Source organism: Protopterus annectens, chromosome 7.part1 (assembly GCF_019279795.1).
Source record: "Protopterus annectens isolate FY-2018-M chromosome 7.part1, PAN1.0, whole genome shotgun sequence".
In the NCBI taxonomy this organism is placed as follows: domain Eukaryota; kingdom Metazoa; phylum Chordata; order Ceratodontiformes; family Protopteridae; genus Protopterus; species Protopterus annectens.
This window is the reverse complement of record NC_056740.1, coordinates 2917699-2935260: the sequence shown is the minus strand read 5'-3', so window position 1 is coordinate 2935260 and position 17562 is coordinate 2917699. Positions and strand designations below refer to the sequence as shown.

The 17562-nt window shown below is 44.6% G+C and overlaps 1 protein-coding gene across 1 annotated transcript in view; it reads left to right on the top strand.

The window, feature by feature from the left end:
• Positions 1 to 17562, top strand: part of LOC122807612 (cytochrome b-c1 complex subunit 1, mitochondrial) — a 712697-nt gene that overhangs the window by 368530 nt on the left and 326605 nt on the right. The window contains exon 10 of the mRNA XM_044078521.1: positions 4220 to 4305. Within this exon, the coding sequence (XP_043934456.1) occupies positions 4220 to 4305 (86 nt within the window). The remainder of the gene's footprint in view (positions 1 to 4219; positions 4306 to 17562) is intronic.

Genomic DNA, 17562 nt, shown 5'->3' with positions numbered 1-17562 from the left:
TGTTACAATGGCTCCAATTGTCCCAATGATTGGCAAATCGTCACCCCCTAAACTCTCAGATCCTCCTTACCAACTCCTGCAAGTAAGATCTCCTCTGGTGGATGAGGCCAGATGAAGAACTTAGGTGTCGGCTCTTCCAGACCCCTCAACTCAATGCTACAGTGACCATGGACACTTCCCTGATATGGTGGGAGGGGGGGGGGCATTTTCAGGGAAAGACGGTCCAAGGCACATGGTCCAGCTTAGAGGCCACCCTGCATATCAGTGCTCTGGAGTTGAGAGCGGTGCTGTTGGCATTGCAGGCATTACATCCGCTCCTTCCATCAGGAACAATTGCGATTCAGTCAGACAATGTCAGTAGTCTGGTACATAAACCAGGAGGAACCAAATCCTACCTCCTGTGTCGAGAGGCCATGCGAATTTGGCACTGGGCGATAGCTTCCAACTGCTTTCTTATAGCAACGCATATCCTGGCGAGCTCCACCGTGATTGCGAACAGGCTGAGCAGATGCATCTTCCTTCCACACAAGTGGTCTCTCAATCCAAACGTGAAGGCAGAAATTTTCAGTCGATGGGGCCAGCCTTGCTGCAATCTCTTCACTTCCCCTTCGAACAGCAAATGCAGCAGCTTCTTTGCCCTCTTTCCCCGAGAGGGGGAGGGGTCACCGAGAGATGCTTTGACTCATGATTGGCCCACAGGTGTCTCCTCTGTTTATCCTGCAATTCCTTTGATACCCTTATTTCTGAAGAAAGCAATTCGGTTGAGATGCAAGGGAATCCTCATTGCCCATTCTGGCTTCAAAGTTTGGTTCCCCTTCCTCGTCTGGACTTCCATTTCCCACCCCCCAAGGGCTGACTCTCCAAAATATGTCTACTCTCAAGCTGACAGCTTGGTTTCTCCACTTCCGTTAGTCGCCAGGCAGGAAACCCTCTCCTCACCTGTTTGCGATATTATTCTGGCCTCCCATAAGCCATCCACCAGAAAACTTTGCATAGATAAGTAGAAAAGGTTTGCTCTCTGGTCTAAAGAACAGATGCTAGACCCCCTCTTAGCTCCTGTCTCTGTTTGAAAATGGAGCATCATCTTCTACCATTCGAGTCTACTTAGCAGTTATTTCCAATTTTCATAACAGTTTAGAAGGCGTTCCACTTATCTCCACCTGCATATACAAGACATTTCTCAAAGGTTTTTTTTATTGCAGGCCTCCAATCAGGCGTCCTTTAGGGCCATGGAATCTCTCCCTGGTACTATAGTCTTTCTCTTTACCCCCTTTTGAGCCTGCTGCAAAATGTGACCTCAAATTTCTTTCATGGAAGTCTCTATTTCTGGTGGCTGTCATATCAGCTAGACAGATATCAGAATTACAAACCTTATGCATCAAAAGCCCTTATTTAATTTTTCATAAAGACAGAGTATCTCTTTGTACTAATCCATCTTTTCTCCCCAAAGTGATTTCTGTTAACCAGTCCATCAAACTCCATGTTTTTCCAATAAAGGAGAATACTGTCTACATTCATTGGATGTACATAGACAACTACGTTTTTACCTGGATAGGACTAAATCATTCCGCAAGTCAGATCAACTTTTCATTTCCTTCTCTGGACCAAAAATGGGATATGCTGCATCAAAAGTCACTTTATCAGAATGTCTCAGAGATTGTATTGCATTTTCATATTCACATGCGAATGAGCCTAAACCTGTCAATATCAAAGCACATTCAATGAGAGCCATAGCAACTTCTGTTGCTTTTTACTCCAAAGCCCCTATAGACTACATTTGTGCAGCAGCCATTTGGACTAAACCTCACACTTTCACCAAACATTACAAGTTGGACATGGTCTCCAGGGGAAGTGTGGCCTTTGGCTCAGTGGTACTCAGGAATGTTCTTCCATAAGGGCCACCCAGGGTTTCAAGTAGCTTGGGATTCTGTCCCATCAGTGAGGAATGGGAATAAGATTATCATCAGATAAAGAAGTTATATCTTACCATAACGTTCCATCTGTGTTGTTGATCTTCCATTCATCACATCCCACCCTGCATCCCCCACCAAAGGCTCCTGGTGGATCTTATGGGTCCTTGTGGTGTTTTCAGGGTTTTTGCACAGAAATGGCCTCTGGTTTTTACTTTTACATGTTTCATACAAACTTGATCTGAGGTAACAGAGAAGGGCATTGTGGGTAGCAGCTTAGCGCTCGAGTTTTTGGTGTATGCAAGCTTGGTATTAGGCCGACTCGGTTCTGAGGGCTCAGAACCGAACCCATCAGTGATGAATGGAAGAAGGTCAACAACATAGATGGAATGTTATGGTAAGATTTTGTATTGGTAAGTGGATAGTAGACCGACTGACCAGCAGGACTGCCCAGTGTTTGACATGCTGTTTTCTTTTACAGAACAGGAGCAATTTTAAAAGTGCAGGTTTTTGGGAGGAAAATATAAATATGCCAGTGTTTGTCTTGTTCTGATGTAATATGGATTAAGGAAAATAAAATATGGATTAAGGAAGTTACCCAATATATGGCCCCAAGGGGGCAAGAGGATGGCATGGATTTGTGCTTGTGCATTGGGTAGCTTACAGATTGCCCTTGTCCATAAGGGACATTGGCACTACTCCAGGTGTGAAATTGCAGTTCCCCAACCATTGAGTAAATTGCATTTGAAGAGGGTTAGGGAAGGGCTCTGCTAAATGTGAATAGGAAGCCTTTTCCAAAGATGGGATATTCTCTGAGAGAGACGCATCTCTCTCCAACATGTTTTGTTTGAGTTGCTATCTTAAGTTAAGATCCCCTGAGTAACTGTCCTTCCCAGATCGTGTTGCGATTCAGATAGGAATGGTTATGTCCCTCTCTTGGCTTCCTCTAGCGTTTACCTAGAGACCCTCATTAAACAATTTTTTTCTTTAAACAAAGCAGAACGGATAAATGGTTCATTTAAAACAAAAATAAGAGTTCAAAAATACATTGTGAACCAAAGCAATACAGAGAAGTCAAGCAAATAACCACGTCTCATATGAAAGGAACCTTTAATGTATGTTAGCGCTTTCACAGTACTGATAACACTTTTTTTTTATTGGTAGAAGTCTTTATTATGTCTTATTGTCTGCAAAAGCAGTGTATCCATACTGTGAAAACAACATATATTAAAGACTCCTTTCGGATGAGATGTGCTTATTTACTTGGCTTCTCTGCATTGCTTTGTTTCACTTCATTTTTTTTCTTTAGATTCATACTTTTTCCCTGCGTAATGTTGCTTTTCTTTGTATTAAATCATGTACCCCAGTTTGTCCCCACACACTTCCAGCTACCCTGAGTCTGGCCGAGTACAGGTTTATTGAATTGAGCTTTGTGATAGAAAAGCTTGTGCTTTTGAAACTTTGTGGGAGTTGTCTGTTCATATATATGTATGTATATTTTTTTACATACAGTCAGGCAACTAGGCCCCCCCGGTTAGTGATTTCCTTTGAAACTAATTGTGTAAAGTAGCAGACAAAAGTCAGATGTATAAATTATCTTTTTCTTAAATTATTAAGGCTAAAGTTACTGTGTGCTTAAGTACTGAGACATCCAGAAATGTGAATTTGAAAATTGCCACTCCCAGGACCTGGAGAGATGTACCTCATTCTTAATACCACTACATGTGTAGTAACACTTGCACAGTGCACACTTCACGTCTTACTTTTTGTTCATTTTTTTTATTGTAAATGCTTATATAATTTTTATGGTTTCTTTCCTCAGGTTATGCCAGAGTCTTGAACCCCCTCAGTTTTAAGCTGCTTAAATGAGTCTGAGGATCTTTGACTGGATATTTTATAATTGTACATTTTGTTTGCCACACGTGACTGTTTTCAAGCACAAGACAGCAGTGTAAATACACATAATATTGCACCGTAGAAGTATTAGTAAAGCAGCAGCATAGCATGTACATGCAGACTTTTTATAAATTTAGCCATCAAGGTCTCAGATAAAAGTATCTTCATAACATTTAGCCATCAAGGTCTCAGATAAAAGTATCTTCATAACATACTGAAAACTGAAGTCATGCAGCAAGACTAAATTAAATAAAACCGGAACTGGTTAGAGTTGTTCTAGACTTTTTTTTTTTAAGTATCAGACCTGTTTTTGAATAATTTGTGTACCAGCTTGGATGCAAGTGCCTATTGTCAGGCATGACTGGAGCACACTCTGGGTTATTGAAGGTCTGTTTCTTTTTGTTTGTTTTTAGGATGAGACTATGCACCAGTGTGACCGAGAGTGAAGTCAGCAGAGCAAAAAATGTGCTGAAAACCAGCCTTGTTGAACAGCTGAATGGTATGTTTCTATGATTTGAATATAATACCTGAACTTGTCAGGATCCTGAAAGACTTCATCCACAACCCCTCAGCTTCAAAACTTTTAGTTACTGGTGACTGCAGTGTTGCCCCCATTATTGATCTAAAATTGGATCACACAGTAATTGGTGATCTGTGGCATTGGAGCATACCTCTCAACCTCTTAACACAAGAAATCTGGACAAAGCCTAAAATAGTGAGGGGGGGGGGGCAAAGGCTCCAAAATAGGGACAGATTTTAGATATTGCTCAAAGTTGCTAGAATATCAGAATTTGTTAGATGAAGACTGAAATTCAAATGTATGTCATTATTTAGTGACGTCATTCCTCTGTGATGTGCCAGAAAACCACACATTTTATGAGGAACAGACCAAAAATGAGGCAAAAATCCTGGGCAGTTGAGAAATGTGCATTGGTGCAGATAATTTGAATTAAACCTGAATCTACCACCTTATACCTCATATTGGTTTTCCTTTTTAATTGTGGATGTCCAGCTATCGTTTTTTTTCCAATGTTATGATTGCATCTTCATTTTAATTTGCTAATTGATGGGCAGGATGGTCATCGTGCATACAGCTGCAGTCATAACAGATGGGTTTTCCTGTCAGGCGGGTCCTCGGTCGGCCGAATTCCAAACTCTAGGTCCGGTGTCGGATGTCGTCGCTTCTTCCCTGACGTCAGTGCGACAGGGGTATAAAAGAACCAGCCGACGCCATTTTCTTCAGTCTTTTCTTGCCGCGTGGTGCCCAAAGCAGAAGCAGTTCGCAAGTGCCGGTCGGCCAGCTCCTGAGATTACGAATATTTTTCAACCGAAGTCTTCTTGAAAGCTAAGTACCCCATTGGGGAAACTTTTCTTGCCTCAGACCGATGTCAGACAAAGTTAATAATTGCATTTCATGTGGGAAGAAAATACCGCATAAGGATTTCCATTCCCTCTGCATTCCTTGCTTAGGCCCAGACCACGACATCTCGGCCTGTCGTTTTTGTGCTACATTCAACAGACGCACTAAGCGTCTGGTGGAGTTCGCCCAACACTATTTTGGCAAAAAGTTTAATTACATTATGTCGTCGGATAATCCGACTCCAGTTTTGAGTAAAAGACACAAAGATAAGGACCGACATACGAGGTCCGCGACTTCTACCGACACCACGCTAAAGCCGACTACTGGTGCCCCGGTTCTCAGCGAGGTGCCTACGCAGCCCCTGACTACCGATGACACTTCATTAGCGGTGTCTTCTGTGCCCGAGGTCACAGGCTCTTCGGCCCACACCCCGACTACAGATACCGAAGCCACTCTTGGCGGGGAAACTCAGGGTTTAGACAGACCTGCCACCTCTCAAGGTGTCTTCAGGCCTTCTTCTTCCATTAAGGCTTTCACTAAATCTAAAGCAGCCATGCATTCTAAAAGACAAGCTCCACAGGGTCCCTCTCAAGGCCCCATGCCTAAAAAGCAGATGCTCAAAATGGCTGAGGATTTGATTACTCTTATCAGGGGTAACCCCCTCGGACAAAAGGCCCAGAGTGGAGGAAGAATACCCTTCCTCGGACCAGGCCTCCATTACTTCAGAACATTCTGAAGACCAGGAACATTCATACTCCCCTTTCGAAGATTCTGATGCAGAGGAGTCCATTCCCTCTGTCTCCCCCCCTGAGGACTACTCTTTTGGGGAAACCTTGCATACCTTGAGGGAACACTTCCACTGGGAAGGCCAAGATTACTCAGACTCCAAGAAAAGGTTCAGGGATTTCCTCTTGCTCCCTCAGCATAGGCCTGTGGCTATCCCTCCTGTCTTAGACATACTAGATGATGTGTATTCACAGGCCAGCCTCAACTCAGATTCTTTACCTCCAGCTCCAGTCAAGCCTGACAGGTATTACCGGGTTCCTGATTCACACCAATTCCTATACAAAAGCCATGCGGCTGACCCAGAAACCATTTCACAGGGTCCCAAGGGAATTGAGGCCTCCACTGCCAAAAATCCATTACCTTCAGAGAGATTCCAGAGCTTTAGAAAGGTGGGGGGAAAAGGTATACACCTCGGCCACCTTAACCATGCGGGCATTAAACTGTCAGTTCCATATGTTAAAGTATCAACAGTTTTTGTTATCTCAGTTGAAAAGTAAAATATCACAACCTGAACAACCAGACTTGAAGGAGTTGCAGGATTTGTTGCATAGTGCAGAGCAAGTGGGTAAACATACCTTGCAATGTGGGTTTGATGCTTTAGAGGCCTCATGTAGAGCTGCTGTTACAGGATCAGTCATACGTAGACATGCTTGGCTCAAAGAGCAAACCTTACCAGATCATGTCAAAGCTAAACTACTAGATGCACCTCTTCAAAAAGTTGTATTGTTTGGTGTTAAAGCTGAGGAGGTATTAAAGAAAATGGAGGAAAAGGCAAAATCAATGCAAACAGTGAAAGATTTCCTACAGGTACAACCTCCACGTTTCAGTAGAAACTGGCCTTCAAAAATTGCTCCTTTCCAGCCACGGACAGACCTCAAAGAGGTAGATATAGATGCCCGAGGGGTAGAGGGCAATCTCAGGGATCATTTAGAGGCAGACAATGGCAAGCACCTACACCAAGAGGTGGTGTGGATAGTTCACAGCCATTCAGAAAGCAGAACCAATGACTTTCCCCTTTGCATGCCAAGCAAGGCTCAATTGGCAGCACCTTTAGGCAGAAAACTGGCGTTATTTTCGAAAAATTGGCATATTGTCACAAAAGACAAATGGATCCTGGACATTATAGACAGAGGCTACAGATTCCACTTTCACACCCTTCCAAAAATGAGAGGCATGCCAAACCTGCCAGACAATCAAAGGGCAGAGGCACAAAAACAAATTTCTGATCTCATGGACATGAAAGCTATTCAAGAGGTACCTGCACAAGAACAGGGTCAAGGTTTTTATTCCAGGCTATTCCTGGTACCAAGGAAGGGCAAAGATTGGAGACCTATTTTGGACCTATCCATCCTAAACACATATTTACTCGTACCAAAATTCAAGATGCTCACATTACAGCAGCTTCTTCCCATGCTGGGCAATGAGTCTTGGCTGGTAACATTGGACCTCAAGGAGGCATACCTGCATGTCCCAATCAGACAAGATTGCAGAAGATACCTCAGATTTCTTGCAGGTTCAACCCATTATCAATTCTCTGCATTGCCCTTTGGCTTATCTACTGCGCCCAGAGTGTTCACGAAATGCCTGGCATCAGTAATTGCCTTCTGCAGACTTCAAGGGATACAGATATACCCATATTTGGACGACTGCCTGATCCAAGCGGACAGCAAACACATACTTCTGAAATACCTGGCGTTTGTAATAATGTTGTTGAATTCTCTGGGATACACAGTCAACAAAAAGAAATCAAGACTAATACCCTCTCAAACAATAATTTTCTTGGGTGCCAGCTTGAATACAAACACCCAGATGGCCTACCTCACGCCAGAGAAACAAGGGCAACTAGCTCATTACTCCAGAAAACTGGCAACCTTCACCAGGCTGACTGCAAGGAAAATCCTGCAGGCTCTGGGATTCATGGCATCTTGCATCCTACTAATCCCATGTGCAAAGCTGCATATGAGGAAACTTCAATGGTACCTAAAAAACTTATGGTCTCAACACAGCCACAGTTTGGAAACAATTATACCACTGATTCCATGTCTTCAAAAGGAATTTCTGTGGTGGGCTCAAGCATGCCAAAGAAACATAGGTCTCCCATTCTGCAAGCCTCAAGCAAATCAAGTCATCACAACAGACACCTCGGACTACGCCTGGGGGGGGGGCGCACATGACAGATCGGTGCATTCAGGGCAAATGGTCCCAAAAAGAAAAGCACCTACACATCAATCAAAAGGAAATGCTAGCAGTAATAAATGCTATTATGGCTTTCAAAGACCTACTGCATCCAGGCCAGCTATTGATAAGGACAAACACCACAGTGATGTGGTACATAAAACAGGGAGGAACCCATTCATACCCCCTATGCAGGCTAGCCATGTCTCTTTGGAACATGGCTCTGGAATCACAAATCCAACTGCAAGCGCAGTTCCTGCCAGGCAAGGAAAACACGCTGGCAGACAACCTAAGCAGAAATATGACAGATCCACACGAAGGGAAGTTGCATTCTCAAGTTTTTACAAAGATAATTCAAGCATGGGGAAGGCCAGACATAGATCTCTTTGCCACCCACAGAAATTACCAATTGACAAAATTCTGCTCAAGGACCTTTCATCCACAGGCCTGGAAAGTGGATGCACTCTTTCAGTTGGACAACAATGACAGTTTATGCCTTTCCACCTCTTCCTCTGCTGCCCAAAGTTCTATTAAAAGCCAGAGCAGACAGACCAAAGATGATTCTCATTGCTCCAGACTGGCCAAGACAGCACTGGTACCCACTCCTGAGGAGCCTGACGCATTCCCCACCATGGATCCTTCCTCTAATGCCTCTTCTACTGACTCAGCACAACTTCAAAACTTTTCACAGTCAGCTGAAAACACTCAATCTAGCCGCATGGAGGATTCCTTAAATTCACAACAGACCCTACTCTCCAAGGAGGTGCAGGATGTCATTTTGGAGGCCAGAAGGCCTTCTACTAGAAAAGCCTACTCCGCAAAATGGAAACGGTTTTGTGCCTGGAATCAGAAAAAGGGTCAGAATCCTGAAATACTGAATTTACCTCCAATATTACAGTATCTAGCTGAGATGCTAAACAGTGGACTTTCATTCTCCTCCATCAAAATCCATGCCTCAGCCATTTCTGCAGAATACAACACTGATCCTCCTTTATTCTCTCACCCTCTCTTAAGACAGTTCCTCAGAGGGGCCAAGAATATAAAACCCCCAAGGAAGCAACCAGTATCTGCTTGGGACCTCCATTTCATTCTAGAAAATCTGACCCTGCCTCCTTTTGAGCAAGCTGCTTCAACAGAACTGCAATATTTGTCATGGAAAACGGCCTTCCTTCTGGCCATCACCTCAGCACGCAGGATTTCGGAACTACAAGCCCTCATGGCTGTGCAGCCTTTCATCATTTTCCATCAGGACAGAGTTTCCTTACGAACCAACCCTTCTTTTATGCCAAAGGTAGTATCCAGGGTAGCCTTGAATCAGGCTATCCACTTACCTACCTTTTACCCTAATCCACAAAACAAAGGGGAGAGACTACTACATTCCTTTGACATTCACAGACAGCTCCGTTATTATTTGGACAGAACAAAGCCTTTCAGAAAATCAGAGCAACTCTTGTGTCCTATGCTACACGTGCTCAAGGGAAGCCTATTTCCAAGCAGACCATCTCAAAATGGATAGCCCACTGCATTCGCTTTTGTTACTCTTTTCATGGTAAAACTGTACCTACAGGCATCAGATCTCACTCCACAAGGGCCACAGCTACCTCTGCAGCTTTCCTCAGGGGGTTTCCTACCAAAGATATTTTGGAAGCAGCCACTTGGAGTTCTGTCCATACTTTCTCCAAGCACTATCACCTACCATTATACTCTAAATCTAGAGCGGGCTTTGCCACTGCAGTCTTGCAGGGCATCCTGGCTCCTCCTAGTTTCACTTAGTGCCTACCACCCCTTTTTTAGCTTTGGGATTCTACCCATCTGTTATGACTGCAGCTGTATGCACGATGAACATAGTACAGATGTTCATCGTGCATACAGCTGCAGTCATAACAGATGAGTTCTCCTGCCGTCAGGCGGGTCCTCGGTCGGCAGAATTCCAAAGTCTAGGTCTGGCGTCGGTTGTCTTCGCTTCTTCCCTGACGTCAGTGCGACAGGGGTATAAAAGAACCAGCCGACACCATTTTCTTCAGTCTTTCTTGCCGCGCAATGCCCGAAGCAGAAGCAGTTCGCAAGTGCTGGTCGGCCAGCTCCTGAGATTACGAATATTTTGCAACCGAAGTCTTCTTGAAAGCTAAGTACCCCATTGGGGAAACTTTTCTTGCCTCAGACCAATGTCAGACAAAGTTAATAATTGCATTTCTTGTGGGAAGCAAATACCGCATAAGGATTTTCATTCCCTCTGCATTCCTTGCTTAGGCCCAGACCACGACGTCTTTGCCTGTCGTTTTTGTGCTACATTCAACAGACGAACCATTAAGCATCGGGCCGAGTTCGCCTAACACTATTTTGGCAAAAATTTTAATTACATTATGTTGTCAGATACTCCGACTCCAGTTTTGAGTAAAAGACGCAAAGATAAGGACCGACATACGACGTCCGTGGCTTCTACTGACACCACGCCACAGCAGACTACAGGTGGTCTGGTTCTCAGTGAGGCGCCTACGTAGCCCCTGACTACCGACGACACTTCGGTGTCTACTGTACCCGAGGTCGCAGGCTCTTCAGCCCACACCCCGACTACCGATACCGAAGCCACTCTTGGCGGTGAAACACAGAGTTTAGACAGGTCTGCCACCTCTCAAGGTGTCTTCAGGCCTTCCTCTTCTTTTTCCATCAAGGCTTTCACCAAGTCTAAAGCAGCCATGCATTCTAAGAGACCAGCTCCACAGGGCCCTTCTCAAGGCCCCATGCCTAAAATGCAGATGCTCAAAATGGCTGAGGATTTGATTACTCTTATCAGGGGTTCTCAACCCCCCCAGACAAAAGGCCCAGAGTGGAGGAAGAATCCCCCTCCTCGGACCAGGCCTCCATTATTTCAGAGCATTCTGATGACCAGGAACATTCATACTCCCCTTTTGAAGATTCTGATGCAGAGGAGTCCATTCCCTCTGTCTCCCCTCCTGAGGATTACTCTTTTGGGGAAACCTTGCATAGCTTGAGGGAACACTTCCACTGGAAAGGCCAAGAGTACTCAGACTCCAAGAAAAGGCTTGGGGATTTTCTCTTGCTCCCTCAGCACAGGCCTCTGGCTATACCTCCTGTCTTAGACATTCTTGATGATGTTTATTCAGAGGCCTGCCTTAACCCAGACTCTTTACCTCCAGCCCCAGTCAAGCCTGACAGGTATTACCGGGTTCCTGACTCGCACCAATTCCTATACCAAAGCCATGCGGCTGACCCAGAAACTATCTCACAGGGTCCCAAGGGAATTAAGTCCTCCACTGCTAAAAATCCATTACCTTCAGAGAGAGATTCCAGAGCTTTAGAAAGGTGGGGGAAAAAGGTATACACCTCGGCCACCTTAACCATGAGGGCATTAAACTGCCAGTTCCATATGTTAAAGTACCAACAGTTTCTGTTATCACAGTTGAGAAGCAAAATGTCACAACCTGAACAACCAGACTTGAAGGAGTTGCAGAATTTGATGCATAGTGCAGAACAAGTGGGTAAACATACCTTGCAATGTGGTTTTGATGCTTTAGAGGCCTCATGTAGAGCTGCTGTTACAGGATCAGTCATACGTGTAGACATGCCTGGCTCAAAGAGCAAACCTTACCAGATCATGTCAAAGCTAAATTACTAGATGCCCCTTGCAAAAAGATGTATTATTTGGTGTTAAAGCTGAGGAGGTATTAAAGAAAATGGAGGAAAAGGCTAAGTCAATGCAAACAGTAAAGGATTTCCTACAGGTACAACCTCCACGTTTCAGTAGAAATTGGCCTTCCAAAAATTGGTCCTTTCCAGCCACGGACAGACCCCAAAGAGGTAGATACAGGCGCCCGAGGGGCAGAGGGCAATCTCAAGGATCGTTTAGAGGCAGACAATGGCAAGCTCCTGCACAAAGAGGTGGTGAGGATAGTTCACAGCCATTCAGAAAGCAGGCCCAATGACTTACCCCTTTGCATGCCAAGCAAGGCTCAAATGGCAGCACCTTTAGGCGGAAAACTGGCATTTTCGAAAAATTGGCATATTGTCACAAAAGACATATGGATCCTGGACATTATAAACAGAGGCTACAGATTCCATTTTCACACCCTTCCAAAAATGAGAGGCATGCCAAACCTGCCACACAAAGGGCAGAGGCACAAAAACAGATTTCAGATCTCATGGACATGAAAGCTATTCAAGAGGTGCCCACACAAGAACAAGGTCAAGGTTTTTACTCCAGACTATTCCTGGTACCAAGGAAGGGAAAAGATTGGAGACCTATTTTGGACCTATCCTCCCTAAACACATTTTTACTCGTGCCAAAGTTCAAGATGCTCACATTACAGCAGCTTCTTCCCATGCTGGGCAAGGAGTCTTGGCTGGTAACATTGGACCTCAAGGAGGCATACCTGCATGTCCCAATCAGACAAGATTGCAGAAGATACCTCAGATTTAGGTTCAACCCATTATCAATTCTCTGCATTGCCCTTTGGCTTATCTACTGCGCCCAGAGTGTTCACGAAATGCCTGGCATCAGTAATTGCCTACTGCAGACTTCAAGGGATACAAATTTACCCATATTTGGATGACTGCCTGATCCAAGCGGACAGCAAGCACATTCGTCTGAAACATCTGGCCTTTGTAATAATGCTGTTGAATTCTCTGGGATACACAGTCAACAAAAAGAAATCAAGGCTGATACCCTCACAGACAATAATTTTCCTGGGTGCCAACTTGGACACAAACACCCAGATGGCCTACCTCATGCCAGAGAAACAAGGGCAACTAACTCAGTACTTCAGAAAACTAGCAAATTTCACCAGGCTGACTGCAAGGAAAATCCTGCAGGCTCTGGGATTCATGGCATCTTGCATCCTAATAATCCCATGTGCAAAGCTACATATGAGGAAACTTCAATGGTACCCGAAAAACCTATGGTCTCAACACAGCCACAGTTTGGAAATAATAATACCACTGATTCCATGTCTTCAAAAGGAATTTCTGTGGTGGGCTCAAGCATGCCAAAGAAACGCAGGTCTTCCATTCTGCAAACCTCAAGCAAATCAAGTAATCTCAATAGACGCCTCGGACTACGCTTGGGGGGCGCACATGACAGATCGGTGCATTCAGGGCAAATGGGCCCAAAAAGAAAAGCACCTACACATCAATCAAAAGGAAATGCTAGCCGTAATAAATGCTATTATGGCTTTCAAAGACCTTCTGCATCCAGGTCAACTATTGATAAGGACAGAGAACACCACAGTAATGTGGTACATAAACAAACTGGGAGGAACCCATTCATATACCCCCTGTGCAGGCTGGCCATGTTTCTTTGGAACATGGCTCTGGAATTACAAATAGATCTTCAAGCGCAGTACTTGCCAGGCAAGGAAAACACACTGGCAGACAACCTAAGCAGAAATATGACAGAGCCACACGAATGGAAGTTGCATCCTCAAGTTTTTACGGAGATAATTCAAGCATGGGGAAGGCCAGACATAGATCTCTTTGCCTCCCACAAAAATCACCAATTGGCAAAATTCTGCACAAGGACCTTTCATCCACAGGCCTGGAGAGTGGACGCACTCTTTTTCAGTTGGACAACAATGACAGTTTATGCCTTTCCACCTCTTCCTCTGCTGCCCAAAGTTCTATTAAAAACCAGAGCAGACAGACCAAAGATGATTCTCATTGCTCCAGACTGGCCAAGACAACACTGGTACCCACTCCTGAGAAGCCTGACGCATTCCCCACCATGGATCCTACCTTTAATGCCTCTTCTTCTGACTCAGCACAGCTTCAAAACTCTTCAGTCAGCTGAAAACACTCAATCTGGCCGCATGGAAAATTCCTTAACTTCACCACAGACCCTACTCTCCAAGGAGGTGCAGGATGTCATTTTGGAGGCCAGAAGGTTTTGTGCCTGGAATGAGAAAAAGGGCCAGAATCCTGGAATACTGAATTTACCTCAGATATTACAGTATCTAGCTGAGTTGCTAAGCAATGGACTTTTATTCTCCTCCATCAAAATCCATGCCTCAGCCATTTCTGCTGAATACAACACTGATTCTCCTTTATTCTCTCACCCCCTCTTCAGACAGTTCCTCAGAGGGGCTAGGAATATAAAACCCCCAAGGAAACAACCAGTGCCTGCTTGGGACCTCAATTTCATTCTAGAAAAACTGACCTTGCCTCCTTTTGAGCCAGCTGCCTCAACAGAACTGCAATATTTGTCCTGGAAAACAGCCTTCCTTCTGGCTATCACCTCAGCTCACAGGGTATCGGAACTACAAGCCCTCATGGCTGTGCAGCCTTTCATCATTTTCCATCAGGACAGAGTTTCCTTACGAACCAATCCGTCCATTATATGGACTCATTCCACCAGAGCTGCTGCCACTTCTGCGGCCTTCCTCAGGGGAGTTCCTACCAAGGACATTTTGGAAGCTGCAACTTGGGGTTCAGTGCATTTTTTATCTAAGCACTACAATTTACCTCTCTACTCTGTCTAGGGCAGGCTTTGCCTCTGCAGTCTTGCAGGGCCTTTTAGCCGCCCCTTCCTCTTTATGACCACCTCCCTTTCTTTCAGCTGTGGGATTCTACCCTACAGTCATGACTGCAACAGTGAAACACGATGAACATAGTACAGTTGTGTGCACCTACCATAAATGTAGATGTTAGTGTCTTCACTGTTGCAGTCTGGGTTTCCCTCCCTCCTGTCCCCCCTTATTTTTACTTTTGTGTATTTCCTTTTTTCACCATTCTTCTGAGGTGTATTTGCAATGGTTATGGGACCTTTTTCATTTTGGGACTCCTGACATCTGGGGCAAGAAAAACTGGAGAAGATGGCATTGGCTGTCAGCTTTACACTCCTGGCGCTCTGACGTCAGGGAGCATGGTTGAACAGCCGACGCCGGACCCAGACTTTGGGATTCTGGCAGACCGAGGGCTGCCTGCCGGCAGGGGAGAACCCTACAGTCATGACTGCAACAGTGAAGACACTCTAGCATCTACATTTATGGTAGGTGTATACAACTGTACTTTACAGGCTCTGTCATTAGAAGGCATACTTGTTTAAAAGAAATATGTTACCAGATCATGTTAAAGCAAAATTATTGGATGCACCTTTACAGCAGGACGTGTTATTTGGAGTTAAGGCAGAAGAGGTATTAAAGAAAATGGAGGATAAGGCAAAATCTATGCAAACAGTAAAGGTTTTCTTACAGGTTCAGCCACCAAGATTTAGCAGAAATTGGCCAACAAAGAATTGGTCCTTTCCGGCTACAGACAGACCTCAAAGGGGCAGATACAGACGTCCGAGAGGTAGCGGTCGACCGCAAGGTCCTTACAGGCCTCGACAATGGGATGCAGCAGGCCAGAAAGAAGGGGAGGACAGGCCCCAACCATATAAAAAGCAGCCTCAATGACTTCCCATTACAGCTGCCAAACAACTTTCTCTTGGCAGCCCCCTTGGGAGGAAAACTAGCACTTTTCTATCACAATTGGCATTGGACCACCAAAGACAAATGGGTTCTCAACATTGTATCGCAAGGTTACAGTTTCCACTTTCACACTCTGCCAAGGTTAAAATGAATGCCAAATCTGCCACCAAATCAATGGGCAGAGGCTCAAAAACAAATTACAGCACTCATGGAAATGAGGGCTATTCAAGAGGTACCACCACAAGAGCAAGGGCAAGGATTTTATTCAAGACTTTCTGGTTCCCAGAAAGGACAAAGCCTGGAGGCCCATTCTGGATCTTTCTTCTCTAAACACTTACCTGGATGTTCCGAAATTTAAAATGTTAACACTACAGCAGCTTCTTCCCATGCTGGGCAAGAAAGCTTGGCTCGTGACTTTGGACCTCAAGGAGGCATACCTGCATGTCCCTATCAGACAAAACTGCAGAAGATACTTCAGATTCATAGCAGGTTCAATGCACTATCAATTCTCTGCACTGCCCTTTGGCTTATCTACTGCACCCAGGGTCTTTACAAAGTGCCTGCACCAGTAATTGCATTTTGCAGACAGAAAGGAATTCAAATTTATCCGTACCTGGACTGCCTGATTCAAGCAGAGAGCAAGGACAATCTTCTAGAGCATCTGGCGTTTGTACAACAGTTAAGTTGCCTGGGGTACACAGTAAACGAAAATAAATCAAAACTAGTGCCCTCACAAGAGATAATATTCCTGGGTGCCAGCTTGAACACAACGGCCCAGATGGCTTATCTCACGCCAGACAAGCAAGGACAACTGACTCAATACTTTCAGTTGATGGCAACAAAAACCCAACTCCCTGCAAGAAAAATTCTGCAGGCCTTGGGTTACATGACATCTTGCATACTACTAATTCCATATGCCAGACTGCATATGCGGAAACTACAGTGGTACCTAAAGAGTGTATGGTCTCAACACTGTCAAAGTTTGGAAACAGTTATACCACTAATTCCTTGCATTCAACAGGAGTTTCGATGGTGGGCTCAAGCTTGTCACCTCAACAAGGGACAGCCTTTTACTCAACCCACAGCCAGGCAAACACTGACAACAGATGCATCGGATTATGCATCGGATTACGCCTGGGGAGCACACATGGCAGGAAAATGGACCTCAAGGAGGCATACCTGCAAGACCGGCAAGGCAAGAACTCAGGGCTTGTAAAACTGTTTCTTAATGCCAACCAAACTCCTCTAGCCCCATGTACTAGCCTCTCACAGTTACCCCTGTTAGTACTCTTACTACAGGTAACTACCCCCCACACCTTGAAGGATTGTAAAAAAGAATTTAACCTTGATAGCCGTAATATAAATAAACCAGACCACTTATTCTGTTATCACTTACTACCCTAGTTATAGAACTACTCAATTGACTCTCTACATAACCTACTTTTCCTGCTATAGAATTAATTATTTTTCCCTTTTCCCCTACACATCTATACTAAATCTCAACCTCTTATGTCTTATGTTAAGTAGATAAAGTGCCTCTTACCTTCTCAAAGCTTGTAGAACACAGTCTCTCTGTATAACTGATTGCCCCCCAGCCTCTCAGCTGTGACCCGCTCCGTTCGCCCTACGGGCTCACTCTGCTCCCCTACCCTAACCCTCATTTCCCACCCACCCCCAGTGGTCCTAAACTTATACTTCTTAAACCACACCCTCTCTCCCAATCAACCAATCCCTTTCTCCTTCCTTTTCATGAAATTACCACACCATTACATTTTTTTCCTACCAGAAACTATAACCCAATACTTGAGTATTTTACCATATCCCTTTCCTTCTAGCAAACAAGTATTAATTCCCTGCTGTATACACTCTTATACAATTACCACCTTTTTTAATTTTAGACTTAACTCCTAAAACTTCTTTACATATCTCTTCAAGATACTTTTAGTAGTAGTAACTAAAATGACCAAACCAATACTCTTAGCTTTAATTTCAATTGCTCTCACCTCCACCTACC